This window comes from Epinephelus lanceolatus, chromosome 10 (genome assembly GCF_041903045.1).
Source record: "Epinephelus lanceolatus isolate andai-2023 chromosome 10, ASM4190304v1, whole genome shotgun sequence".
NCBI lineage: Eukaryota > Metazoa > Chordata > Actinopteri > Perciformes > Serranidae > Epinephelus > Epinephelus lanceolatus.
Genome location: NC_135743.1, coordinates 3,427,006 through 3,439,583, shown reverse-complemented (window position 1 = coordinate 3,439,583; position 12,578 = coordinate 3,427,006). Strand labels below are relative to the sequence as shown.

Here is a 12,578-nt window from a genome sequence, read left to right as displayed (position 1 = left end):
TCAGTACTTTACATGACATCAGAGAAAATCTATTTGTTGTGTCAGTCCAACTAAAGCCAGGCTTTTAAAACCCATGTAAACATGTTAGTCTGACTGAAATCATACTAAAGTGTTGTTTTATCACTTTTTCAAAAACCACAAAAGACAATTTGATTTATTTGTCCACTTCTGCCACCACAGCCTGGGGGCTCGCCCGGGGCTGGATGGCTGAGTATTAGCACAAACTCAGAGCTCTCATAAAATTGCCACTCACAAGGTTGTGAGTCCCGCATCAGGTGGGCGTTTGTATCAACTGCTTTCACGAACTCAGTAAACATGACCCCTTTTAACTGGTGATGAATAATTCCCTTCTGCAGAATTTCTTCACAGCTTGAAACTTTCTCCATCGACTGCTGCTCGACACTTTCTACAGAAATCCCCCCCAGCATGTCCGCTGTGGCCAATACTAACACACACACACACACACACAGGTGAACATACGAGAGCGCGGTTTGGGCCGCATTTTTCTGACCGACAATCATAAATGGCACTGTGCACACTGGGTTTTCCCAGCGTGTGCAGAGCCAGACCACAAACGTCTTTTTATATTCGGGACCAAACATCATCGTCTTAGACTTTAAAACCATGGATGGATTACAGGAGTATCATCCACAGGCCCAGGGGTCCAAAGTGCCAGGGGCCCCCACTGGCCTTCGCCTGCAAAACGCACTGATGCTTGATGCTTATTCGATAGTTTTTATCCCATTCATTCTTTATGGTCCCAAAAACCATTTACCGAAAGACACTTCTGAAAATCAATGGATACACTTTTTTAACCATCACCCCCACCATAATCGATCCATTCTGTCTGATAACATTTGGGAAGTCTAGAGAGCCCAGTCTCACTCTGAAGTCATTGAAATCCAGTGCTTGAGCAGTGACTTGCGGCGTCAGAAAACAAAGAATAAAGCTGTCCTTTAACGTCCGCATGATACGCGGCTGTTTGTCGGCGCCATCAGGGGAAAACGTGGCGGGACAAGGACGAAAGTTAAGGCTGCGAAAGTCCGAGTGGAGGCGGGCGGGCGCGAGGGGTGATGGATGGGTCCAACAAACATCAACTTTCAGGCGAGAGAGCAGCGTTCGTTCCTGTAAGATCCTAAAGAAAACCTTGTTTTTTTCCTAAACCCAACCATGTGTGTTTGTTATTGAAGAAAAACAAAACTAGCATTGATTGTACTGATGTAGTGCTTTGATTTTGAAAGAGACTGTATGCAAACTGTACATTTCCTGTGAAAACAGAAGTGTATTTTGAAAGCAGACAATGCATGAAACAGGCTGAAGTTGACACGGCGTCCCAGAACGTCAACAACCAACACACCCAGGGTACCTTGGACGTCATATGTAGACGTGGAAAGTCCACGACCAAATGTGGACATGTGACGAGGTCGCAGTGAGGATGTGTTGAATCCTGAAGTCAAATGAAGTCGAGTCAAACTAAAGCATCAGTGAGTTATTTGGCTATGAGAGGCTGCTGGTGCGGAGGAGCAGCTGCCATGAGGATTAGATTCCTGTAAACTTTGTGTCACAAGCCAACTCTGACTTACACACACATAAGAAGTTCATCCATCTTCTGCAGAATTTGGCGGGAGATTGTAGGAGGAGTCCGAAAGCTGGGTCCTGCCCTTCTTCCTCCTCCTCCTCCTCCTCCTCCTCTTCATTCTACAGAAACAAGCTTGCAGCTCTTTGAGAGTGGGACTCTTGTGTCTGGGTGCAGAGGGAGCAGATGCAGCAGCAGATCTGTAAGTGACTTTGAATGTTTCCTCTTACTCACTGTGATGGAATGTGGGTTTTGCTGGTTCAGTCTGTAAAATTAAAGGGCTAATACATTACTAAGATCTGCAGGACAGAGGTGCTGGTGAAATATTTAGGAGAGGGAAGACTCATTTTTGGATTTTGAGGTGTTTTACATCTTCAGTAGGAACCAGCAGGCTTGGAGCTGAGAGCCACAGAGAGTCAGTCAGAAAGTACTGAGAGTCAGACTGACAGTTCGTTGTGTTGTTGTGTGGTTTGGCTCTGCAAACGGGATTTTCTGTCCATAAGAAAAAAAAAAATTCATTCAGGTGGATTCTGCTTTAGTTCAGTGGGTCCAGAGTAACGTGCATTACCTTCAAGTCCTTAGCTCTGCTTATTAGGCATGTTTCCAGTTTTATCCTGCCTTAAGAGAAAACCATGGTTGAATTATGTTTACTACAATTGCGCTCTGCTGGAACAATGTGTGTTGCCCCTCTCCTGGCCGTTGGTTGAAGGATTTAACAGCTAGTTTGGCTTCTGAAAAACTCACCTTTATAGTGAGAAATAGGGCCTCTGAGTTTATTGATATTTGGGAAATGGTTTTGGAGTTTGTAAAAAATGGTGAAATTGATGCCTTAAAATGTGATGCTTAGATAAAGGACACAAACTAGTTTGAGGATAATTTGTTGTATTATTATTATTTTTTAATTTAGTAACAACTACAGCAACTTCGTATATGTTGGTGTACCATATTAAATGTTAAAAATCAATGAACATATGTTCACTAAAAAACACATCTTGTGTAAAACAAGCAGTTTGGATGAATCCTAAGCAGATCATCACAGACGCAGCAGCTCTCTGAAAACCTGTGTGTGGTTGCTGTTTGTATGGATATGTGAGTGGATGTGTGTGGGGTTGAGAGACTCTTATTTATTGATTTGAGGTGATTGTGTACGCATATGTGTTGTGTATTTATTACTATTTCGTTGTACTTTTTGTGCAATGACAGTAAAGTCTATTCTATTCTTATTTCCTGAGTGTCAGCGATAAGTTTCATTTATGTTTTAGGAGCTTTTTATATGATTCTCTGTTGTTGTTTTTTTAAATATAATGTTCTTTGCACAAGGGACGCCCGCTCTACCCAATAAGCTACTGGGGGCCCCAAGTTCTTTGGCTTTAACTGTGTGCTTTTCTTTTTTTCTCTTTTTTGATTAGTATTCTCATTGAAGAAAATATGTTTATAAAAATATAGGAAAAAACATTTTTTTCTTTTTTTTTTTCCCACGCCGTGGGAGCAAACAGTCACATAAAATCCAGTATGAAATAAGGAACGACACCTTGTGTATGTGTGCACACGTGTGCATGTGCTTTCAAGTTCAGCAGCAGATGTTGAGAACCAATAGTACTACAACCTAGAATAGAATGGAATAGAACAGAAAGCTATTCTCAAGCTATTGTCAATGCACAGGAACAAAAGGATGCTACATATACAATGAAACTGCAGAGGCTACTTCTAAGGTGCAGACAAGAGATACAGATAATTTGCGTTTGCATAGTAAACAACATTTATGCAACAGGATTGCTGCTTCCAGTTAAGTCATTCTTAAGTAAATCTTCTGGCTAAAAGGTAACGTAAGCAATGCAATCTGACTGTACCTTAGGAAGATGACTGTCTTTCTTCACACTGAAAACCAGAAATTGCTGTAAGAGGATTTGGATCAATTGTTCTTCCAAGTATTTTGGAAAGGGCTTTAAAAATGAAGAACCAGTAAACTGAGAGACCAGGGCAAGACCAGCATGTATGAGCTAGTGTTACATCTGTTACAAGAGTCATCAACCGAAGGGCACACTTTAGAGACTTTGGTCTCTATAGTTTCGCAGACCAGGCGAGGCGTGGGTGTGGGTGTGGCCAGGCGGATTTTGCAAGTTTGGCATACCGTGCGCGCTGGCGCAGCTGCTCTTTCCCACCTCTGCAGGGGCGCAGATGTGATTTTTGAACTGGGGGGGACCAAGCTGTCAGCAAATGATTCCAACTCAATTAGTTATTTTGTGTAAATATATATATATATATGTATATATATATATATATGTGTGTGTGTGTGTGTGTGTGTATATATATGTGTATATGTATATATATATATATATATATATACATATATGTATATGTATATGTATGTAAACTGTTATTTGTCTGGTATGTCAATCACACACCAGAACTTCATGCCTTCTGCATATGTTTTATTTGAACATTTGCTGATCTCAGCAGGATGAAGACTCTCAGCACTGAAACTTTAACTGTATTCTGAGCAAAGCAAAGAACCTATGTGCAAAAATTAAATAAAAAAATAAATAAATAAAATTGAAATGATTCACACTTGTGTCTTCATGTAAATGATTATCAACATAACAATGTGTATGAAAACAGAAGTATAAACACTTAAACAACAGATTCACATAAATAAAAATAAGTAAGTATAGCCTACATGGCATGAAATGTGAAATGAAATTCGCACTTTAAATGAAATGTTAGGAATTCCCTCTGTAAGTATGACTGTTTTCTTTGTATATTTTTTCCAATAATAAACAAAATTGATCAAAAAAAAAAAAAAAAAAAGAATTCCCTCTGCAGCCAAACAAATTTACCCTCTAGAAGCAGACTCAATAGGTCCCAAAAACATCTCTCCTCCTCTCATTTCCCTGAAGATATTGCTGGGCAATATCTTGTCTGTCCAGTTTGTCATGTCTGTCTTGGTAAATATGGCACACAGCAATGCCATTGAGCCTTTTTTGAGTCATGGTTGATCACAACCATGTTTTCAATCTGCGTAACGCACTGAAACTGCACTCTGCCTCCGCAGATGATATGGGCACCACCATCAGCAACCTTACTAGTGTCTCTACCTGATGAAACAGGCCACGGACTTCAGGGGGCATTTCTTTCAAAGCATGCACAACATCTGCAGTTGTGTTGACCTTGTACTTGTTTTTAAACAAGGCCAGTTGGACTCTCAAGTCTTCTCCATTCAGTTCAGGATATTTGCGAACTGCTGCATCGTTTGTCATGGGAGTCAATAGTGAGTTTTCCAGTTCTTTTAATGTTTGAATGCCTGGTTGCATAAACCTCTCAGTGATTTGTGCATCTACTGTATCTAGGACACGGTAGAACTCTGGTCTGTAAAAATCCACAGCTGATCCAGGTGTGTATGCAGGAGCCTGACCAGAAAATCTTTTAGGGGGCCTATGTGTGCGTGGTGGATGCGTCACACTTGTCCTCTGCCTCCTTAAAGATCGCATCAAAGTGTTCAGTGTTTCTTTTGGATTTCAAGCTGTCTTGGACAAGGGAGACTGCAGACAGCATGCCCTCTATTGTCTGAGTGTTTTTCTGGAGAGATGCGTTCAGAACCTCTAGTTCACTGATCACATCTAAAGCAAGCAGAAGTCCCAGTACAACATAACCCTGTTGCAGTCGAACACGTAAACCCTCTGCCCGGCTTGCAGACTCAGAATGACTTGCAGCCATCTCATCTAGCGCATTTAGCACCATCCCATATTGGCTGAGAACAGCACGGATAGCAGGTGAGTGCACAGTCCACCTTGTGGGACATAAAGGCCTGATGGACACCGCTGGCCCTTCCCCTTCAGCTGCAACAATGACTTTAAACTTGTCTTTCAGTTTACCAGACTGCCCAAAAAATGTGCCAAGGTCATGTATCCAGTCAAGTGCATTTTGCACAACATTGGAGGCTGAGCAAGCTTGTTGTGTAAACAAACTGACACAGTGTGCTCCACAGTGTACGTATGGTGCTAGTGGTTGTGCTCGCTGAATAACAGCCTGCGCACCTGAGTGCTTTCCAGCCATATTTGAAGCCCCATCATATGCCTGACCTCTGAGGCCCGATATTGGCAAATTCAGCCTCAACAGAACGTCCAAAATTATCTTGGCAAGGTTTTCGCCTGTTGTAGAAGTTGTTTCATACAACCCTATGAAGTCTTCATGCACCAACAAATCAGCATCAACATAACGTAGGCACAGCGCCTCCTGCTCAGCACCAGAGACATCCCTTGTTCCATCCATAATAATGGAATATTGCAACTCATCAAATTTATCCGCTCATTTAGACAGTCCCAAGATGTGTGCATGCCTCTCTTTGCAGATAACCACCTGGTGAATGCCTGATCACCTTCAGCTTTGTATTTTAAAAGCTGGTCAAGGTTACCTTGATGATGTTCATGACCCCTAAAGGCCAATCCCTGCCTCGCCAGAAACATCTCAGCTCCTATTATTTTCAACAGGCTAGCTCTGTTTTCTGCTTGCTGTGTACTGACTGCATTGCTCAACTGTGTAGTAACAGGCCTGGTTTCATATGCAGCAGTTGTAACAGCCACTTTGTGACCCTCTGATTTCTCATGCATGGAAAATTTTTCAAGTGCTTTTTTTCCAGTTTTGAAATCCAGTACTGACAAAAGCTGGGTCTGTACTCTTGGCTTGTGCTGGTTTCCCTGTCTTAAAGTATTTAGAGCAGTGAAAACACATTACACCCTCAGTACCCATACTAACATGTAGCCAGGGATCGAGGCCGGTTCCACGCAGGGGCAAGAGGGGGCAATGCCCTCTTAAACAAATGTCTTGCCCCCTCAAATCAAATCCACCAAAAAAGGCACAAAATAGAAACATTTTCTCATCTGTCTCCACTCCACTCCGTGCTGTGTGCCAGCTGTGTGTGATCTATTGTCTGCAGTCAGCAGAGACACCCCCAGTAATCACCCAATCACTGTTTAGTATGCAAATGAGCCAAGATGCATCAGTGTCAGGTTTCTCAGTCTCAGTGAGGCAGATTATGCAGCAGTGAAGAGAAGCTCCGTTAAACTTGTTGTAGCGTCTCGTGTCGTGAGATACTTAACATATAGTTAACAACAAAGTGTGAGCATAGAGAGTGAGCCTGTCAGTGCGAAGTTATTAACTTTTCACTCCTGCAGCTTTGAGCGGCTCAAAGGAGAGTGGAGTGAAGAGAAATCTGTTAAATTGCTAACAAAATAAACAAAACAAAAAACAACAAAAAATGACAAAAAACAAAACAAAACAAATAAAACTTCTGCTCTAGCCTATATCTGTTGTGTTTGTTATTTCTGTTAGTTTGAGAAGTTTTTTTTATAAGAGTAGCTTCTGGGCTACTGTAGAGAACCAGATTCCTATGTAGATATAAATGTCTCATTCTAAGGTAACAAAAACACAACGTTTCTTGTTTTCAGGTGATTATACACTTAGGGAAACATAGAATATTATGTTCCATTTCTGCCAATAGATGCACCTGAATCCCACACACTGGACCTTTAATTTATGTGAGTGGGAAAAACTAAAGACAATTTTCCACAGCAAATGACGGTCTGTGCTAACTCCTCTTATATCTGTTGCAGGAAGAGAGAAACTGAGCTGTCCCAGCATGACGGGAAGAACGAGTCTCCTCTTCAGCCTCATCATAGCAGTGTATTTTTCTGGCATCGCTGCTCAGACAAGAGGTAGATATTTAAACTGAACATATGATGCTGTGTTTTTTAAATAAGTGGTTGAGAACAGTTTACGTTTGGTATTCATGTGGTTTATTTCTTAAGAAGCCTGAAACAATAAGGAACAGTGACGGTTTCTGTTTCAACTAAAAAGCGGATTTTACCATTTTAAAATCACTGCAAGTTGTGACATCTTGATCTGTTAGTCTAAGATGTTGTATTTTGACGCATGCGACCTTTTTTCTCCCTTGTTCAGAGTGTGAAAATGCCACCGCGGCCGACATCGTCTTCCTAGTCGATGGCTCCTCCAGCATTGGCTCTACTAACTTTCAAGAGGTCCGGACTTTTCTCCGGAACATCATAAAGGCCCTCGACATCGGCCGCGACAACATTCGGATAGGCTTGGCTCAGTACAATGAAGAACCTCACAAGGAGTTCCTGCTGAAGGATCACATGGACGAGAGGTCCCTGCTGGCTGCAGTGGAAAAAATTCCCTACCGAACAGGAAACACGAATACAGGAAAGGCCATGGAGTTCCTCCTGAAAGAGTACTTCACCAAACAGGCAGGAAGCCGAATCGATCAACGGGTGCCCCAGATCGCTGTGGTGCTCACAGATGGGGAGTCAGCTGATAAAGTGGAAGCACCCGCCCAGCAACTGAGGCAGCATGGAGTCATTGTGTTTGGCATTGGGGTGGGTGAAGTCAACAAGACAGAGCTTGAGACCATTGCCAACTGGCCTCCAGAACGCTTCCTCCACACCATCGACAGCTACCAGGCTCTGCAAAGGCTGACGGACCGCCTGCTGCAAACTGTTTGTGACTCTGTGGAGTATGAATTGGAAGGTGAGTCAACGGATTGGAGGTAACATTATATAGAGAGCATCTGTGGCTGCTAATAAGGTTTTGATCTATGAAGATGAGATACTGTGTTTATTTGAATCTTAAGGAGGCACAGATAGTTCCCCCATCTCTAACCCCTACGGTCTACTTTACAATTTGTTTACTACTGTTACAATCTGCAGTCCACTTAAATAAAGTTCAAGTGATTACACCAATGCCCGGTAAGAGTTTGCACCTGTTTTAAAAACGCAGGATGAAAATGTGTGTGAGCAGATGATGTTTAGGTGTCAGTTTGCTTCAAAAAGAAAAAGTTCCTATGCAGTCTTGTACGAACCACAAAACAACTTAATTGTCAGAAAAGTATTGGCATTGTACATTTCTTCAAACCATGACTACATTACATTTGTACGTTATTATTAAGCGAAAACGTCAAAACTTAGGAAAAGGCTTGGAAAAGATTATGTTTTGGCTTAAAATACCCAGTTTTGGGGTTATAGTCCCCACTGGAAAAGCAACAATGTCTCAGTAAAAAAACAACTCCGCGGGAAAAATGGCAACGGGTTGCTAAAAATCAGCCAGGTTTGGAAGCTAAAAAGAAGCTGGAAAAACTATGGGTTGCTAAAAAAAAACACCATTGTTTAGAAACCAAAAAGCTGCTGAAAAAACATCAGCAGTTCACTGAAAAAAAGCCCACGTTTGGGGATTTAAAAGAACGCTGGAACTACATAAACATGTCACTGAAAAACACCTACAGTATGTCAGAAACTGAAAAGCCGCTTGAAAAACATCAATAACATTAACATGTCGCTGAAAAGTGAGACTTTGAGAGCGTGTTGTATGCAAAGCCAGTCTTCGCTGATCGACAGCTGGAAATTCAAAAATTTGCATGCGTCTCTGAGTTGAAACATCTGGCTCGGAAAAAACAGTCTGAAACTGTGGGTGCACACACGCTAACAATCCAACAAGCTTTTTGTTTGAAGCATACTGACAACCTGGTGCTGAGACTGCTGAAAATTTTACATCTACTGCCCTGAAGTAATTTTACGGTCCTGAACTGCAACATGTAATAATGTTTATGTTTTTGTCTTCTTTCAGCCTTGGCCGACAGGTATGCAGATATTTTCTTCCTGGTGGACAGTGGCACAACTCAAAGACAGTTCGCAACGTTCAGGGGTGACCTCAACAAATTGATCAATCAACTTAATGTCTCAGAGTCCACCTACCGTATTGGTTTGGCCCAGTACGGCGAATCTACCACAGTTGACTTCTTTCTCAATACCTACAAAACTAAACAGGAGATCCAAAATGCTGTCAAACGTTTTCGCCTGCGCCCACAACCCAACCAACCACGTAACCTGGGCAGTGCTCTGCAGTACGCCAAAACTCACTTTTTTACCAAAGAGGCAGGGGGCCGTGCAGACCAAGGCGCCCGACAGTACCTGGTTGTTGTGACTGGAAAAGACTCAGATGATCCTGTGTCTCAGGATGCTCAATTAATCAAATCAGAAGGAGTGACTCTTATTGGGATGAGTGCAGGTGCAGACATGAGGGCATTAGACGTATTTGACTACACATTCCCGGATCTCAAAGTGCTTGTTTTGAAGGATATCATGACGACTGAGATAAAGGAAAGTACAACTGGAGGTAAGAAACATCGTCATTCCTTTGGGAACTCAACCACCTAATCAGCCACATTTCTTGATTTGTCATTTTTGGCTGGACTGCAGAGGCGAGGACAGCCCTATAAACACAGAAGTCTGTCTGTGACTGACTGACTGTGTGATGACGTTAGTGCTGGTGTTTCCTCATTGATTGTTTTAAAACGAATAGGTGCTGACCGAGCCGTGGATGCTGACAGTCCTGTCTTACTGTATTCCTTATTTTCTGTAACCAGTGTAGTATGATAGCATGGTGGAATTAGCAGGCTAGCTAGCTAACTAGCCAGCCGCTACATGAATAAAACTCAACAACTTCATGCTTCATCCACACACTCCTGTCACAGGGTAGGAAAGCACACTGCTATCATCAGATGAGTAACAACTTTGTTCTGCTCATTTTCTGTAACCATTGTTATATTAGCATAAAAGCATGCCCTTATTTAAATGTTATAGATTTTTTGTGTCACAATGTCAGAATGGATGCCACCACAATGGAAAAAAATTCTCCTTTTCTGCGCTTGTAGGATGTTTTACAAACTATTGCTGTCGTCGGAAACCTATCGTGATTCTGCCAAGTAGGAATCACTGTTGTCCACTCCTCAGTGAGAGAAGTAGCTATTGGCTGTTCTTAAAGTCGATAAAAGTCGCTAAATGATGTCATCACCTAATTTGCATAATTGGCCATAAGCATGTAATTGTAATTGACGCTGTAGGAGAGAGGAATAACGTCATGAGAGATACAAACACTGAGTCAAAAACACCCTGAATATGTTTAGAAAAATGAACTTTCTTTCAGTGATTTATTTTAGACAAAGAAAATTTTACATTCACATCCCGCCCTGACTGTAAGCCAGGTCAGGATCAGCCAGCGGCGGCTTCACACATGTGCAATTCATTTGCAGTCTAGATGCGGAGGGTTAACATCTCCTGCTCTGACTGCAGCTGGGAGGGACTGGGGGATCCCAGGGAGGGATCCGCTGCTCATTGAGAATAGTAAGAACGGTACGCTTTCATGTCAGAGTCTCAAAAAGTCTCCAATAACACCAGAAAAAGACGCTAGATTTGTCGCTAGTTGCTTTTTTGAAAAAGAGTTGCTAGAGGGGTCTGAAAAGTCACTAAATACAGCGACAAAGTCGCTAAGTTGGCAACACTGGTAGGAATTGTTCCTGGATCAAAATCCTGCATCGCGCTCCTGGACCAACATTGCAATCAACCAATCACAGCCCTCTGACATCATCAGTGTGCTGCTCCTGTGCTTCTTTGTACTTAATTGGAGCAAAGCTAGTTTTCCAAATTTGAAGGTATTTAAATTGAACAAAAATCTTCTAAGCTACTGCAGGGTTAGCAAGTTAGCTTGTTCGCTAACAAAGAGTAAGGATAATATAATTTTTCAGTTGCAATTTCCTGCAATTAATACATTTTCCCTCCTTTCTTTCCACTTTGATCCTGGATAGATTTGGTTAGGCTTATCCAGGACCATCATCATCATCATCATCATAATGCTAATTCTGGATAATCTGTTCATTGACATCAACATAGCTTTGATGGTCCTGCGTCAACATCAGTGATTCTATGCAGGATCAACATGGCAATGATGGTCAAGATCAAGATCAACAAATTATCCAGGGTCAACTTGACGATGGTCGTGGATCAATATGAGCAACTCTTTCCAGGATCAACATGTTGATGATAGTCCTGTATCAATAGCAAGGGTCAAATATGGCAGTGATGCCCCTGGACTAACCTAAACAAATAATGCAGGATGAAGATGATGATGATGGTTTTGGATCAGTAAACATATTATCCAAGATCAACATGGCTGTGATGGTCCTGGATCAACACGAGCACTGTAATCCTATAAAAAAAAAAAGTCTGCATCATCATCTGATATTATCCTTACTCTTAATGTTAATAAACAATATTCTAGTCTATCGGCAAGTTTATTTGTTAGCATAGCCACCCTAGTTAGCAAGCTAACTCGCTAACCCTGCAGGAGCTTACAAGGTTTTTGTTCAGTGTTACTGAGGATTTTGTTTAAATGTACTAACTACACTTCGGAAAATGAGGTCAGCTCTGAAGGAGCACAAGCTAGTTTTAAAATTGAAGTTAGTGCTATTAAACAAAATCCTCAGTAATACTGAACCAAAACCTTCTAATTTACTGCAGGGTTAGCGAATTAGCTTGCCAACTAGGTTGGCTATGCTAATGAGTTACCTTGCCGATAGACTAGAATATTAGCATGGTAGCTTGCTAACAAGGTAGGCTATGCTAACAAGTAAGTTTAAGAGGAAAAACTATGTTCATTAACAATAAGAGTAATTATGATTCATTTTGCAGTTGCAAAGACCTGCAAAGGACACATTTTCCCACCTTTTTAACAGCCTATTCAAAACTCTTTTTTTTTTGCATGATTGCAGTGCATGTGTTGATCCAGAACGATCATTGACATGTTGATCCTGGACGGAGTTCCTTATTTTGATCCACGACCATCGTCATGTTGACCCTGGATAATTTGTTTATCTTGATCTTGACCATCATTGCCATGTTGATCCTGAAAAGAATTGTTGATGTTGATCCAGCACCATCACCGCTATGTTGATGTCAACATAACAGATTATCCAGAACCAGCATAGTGATGATGATGATGGTCCTGGATAAGCCTAACCAAATCTATCCAGGATCAAAGTGGAAAGAAAGGAGGGAACATGTGTTCATTACAGGAAATAGCAACTGAAAAATTATATTATCCTTACTCCTTGTTAGTGAACAGCTTACTTGTTAGCATCGCCTACCTAGTTAACAAA

General features: G+C 41.6%; 1 protein-coding gene across 1 annotated transcript in view; it reads left to right on the top strand.

Moving 5' to 3' along the window:
* The first annotated feature begins 1,708 nt into the window (after nucleotides 1-1,708).
* The window catches only part of LOC117265855 (collagen alpha-6(VI) chain-like), a 58,033-nt gene continuing 47,163 nt past the window's right edge, over nucleotides 1,709-12,578 (top strand). Inside the window, exons 1-4 of the mRNA XM_033640613.2 lie at nucleotides 1,709-1,778; nucleotides 7,186-7,287; nucleotides 7,532-8,119; nucleotides 9,212-9,760. Of these exons, the coding sequence (XP_033496504.2) occupies nucleotides 7,212-7,287; nucleotides 7,532-8,119; nucleotides 9,212-9,760 (1,213 nt within the window). The 5' untranslated portion in view covers nucleotides 1,709-1,778; nucleotides 7,186-7,211. The remainder of the gene's footprint in view (nucleotides 1,779-7,185; nucleotides 7,288-7,531; nucleotides 8,120-9,211; nucleotides 9,761-12,578) is intronic.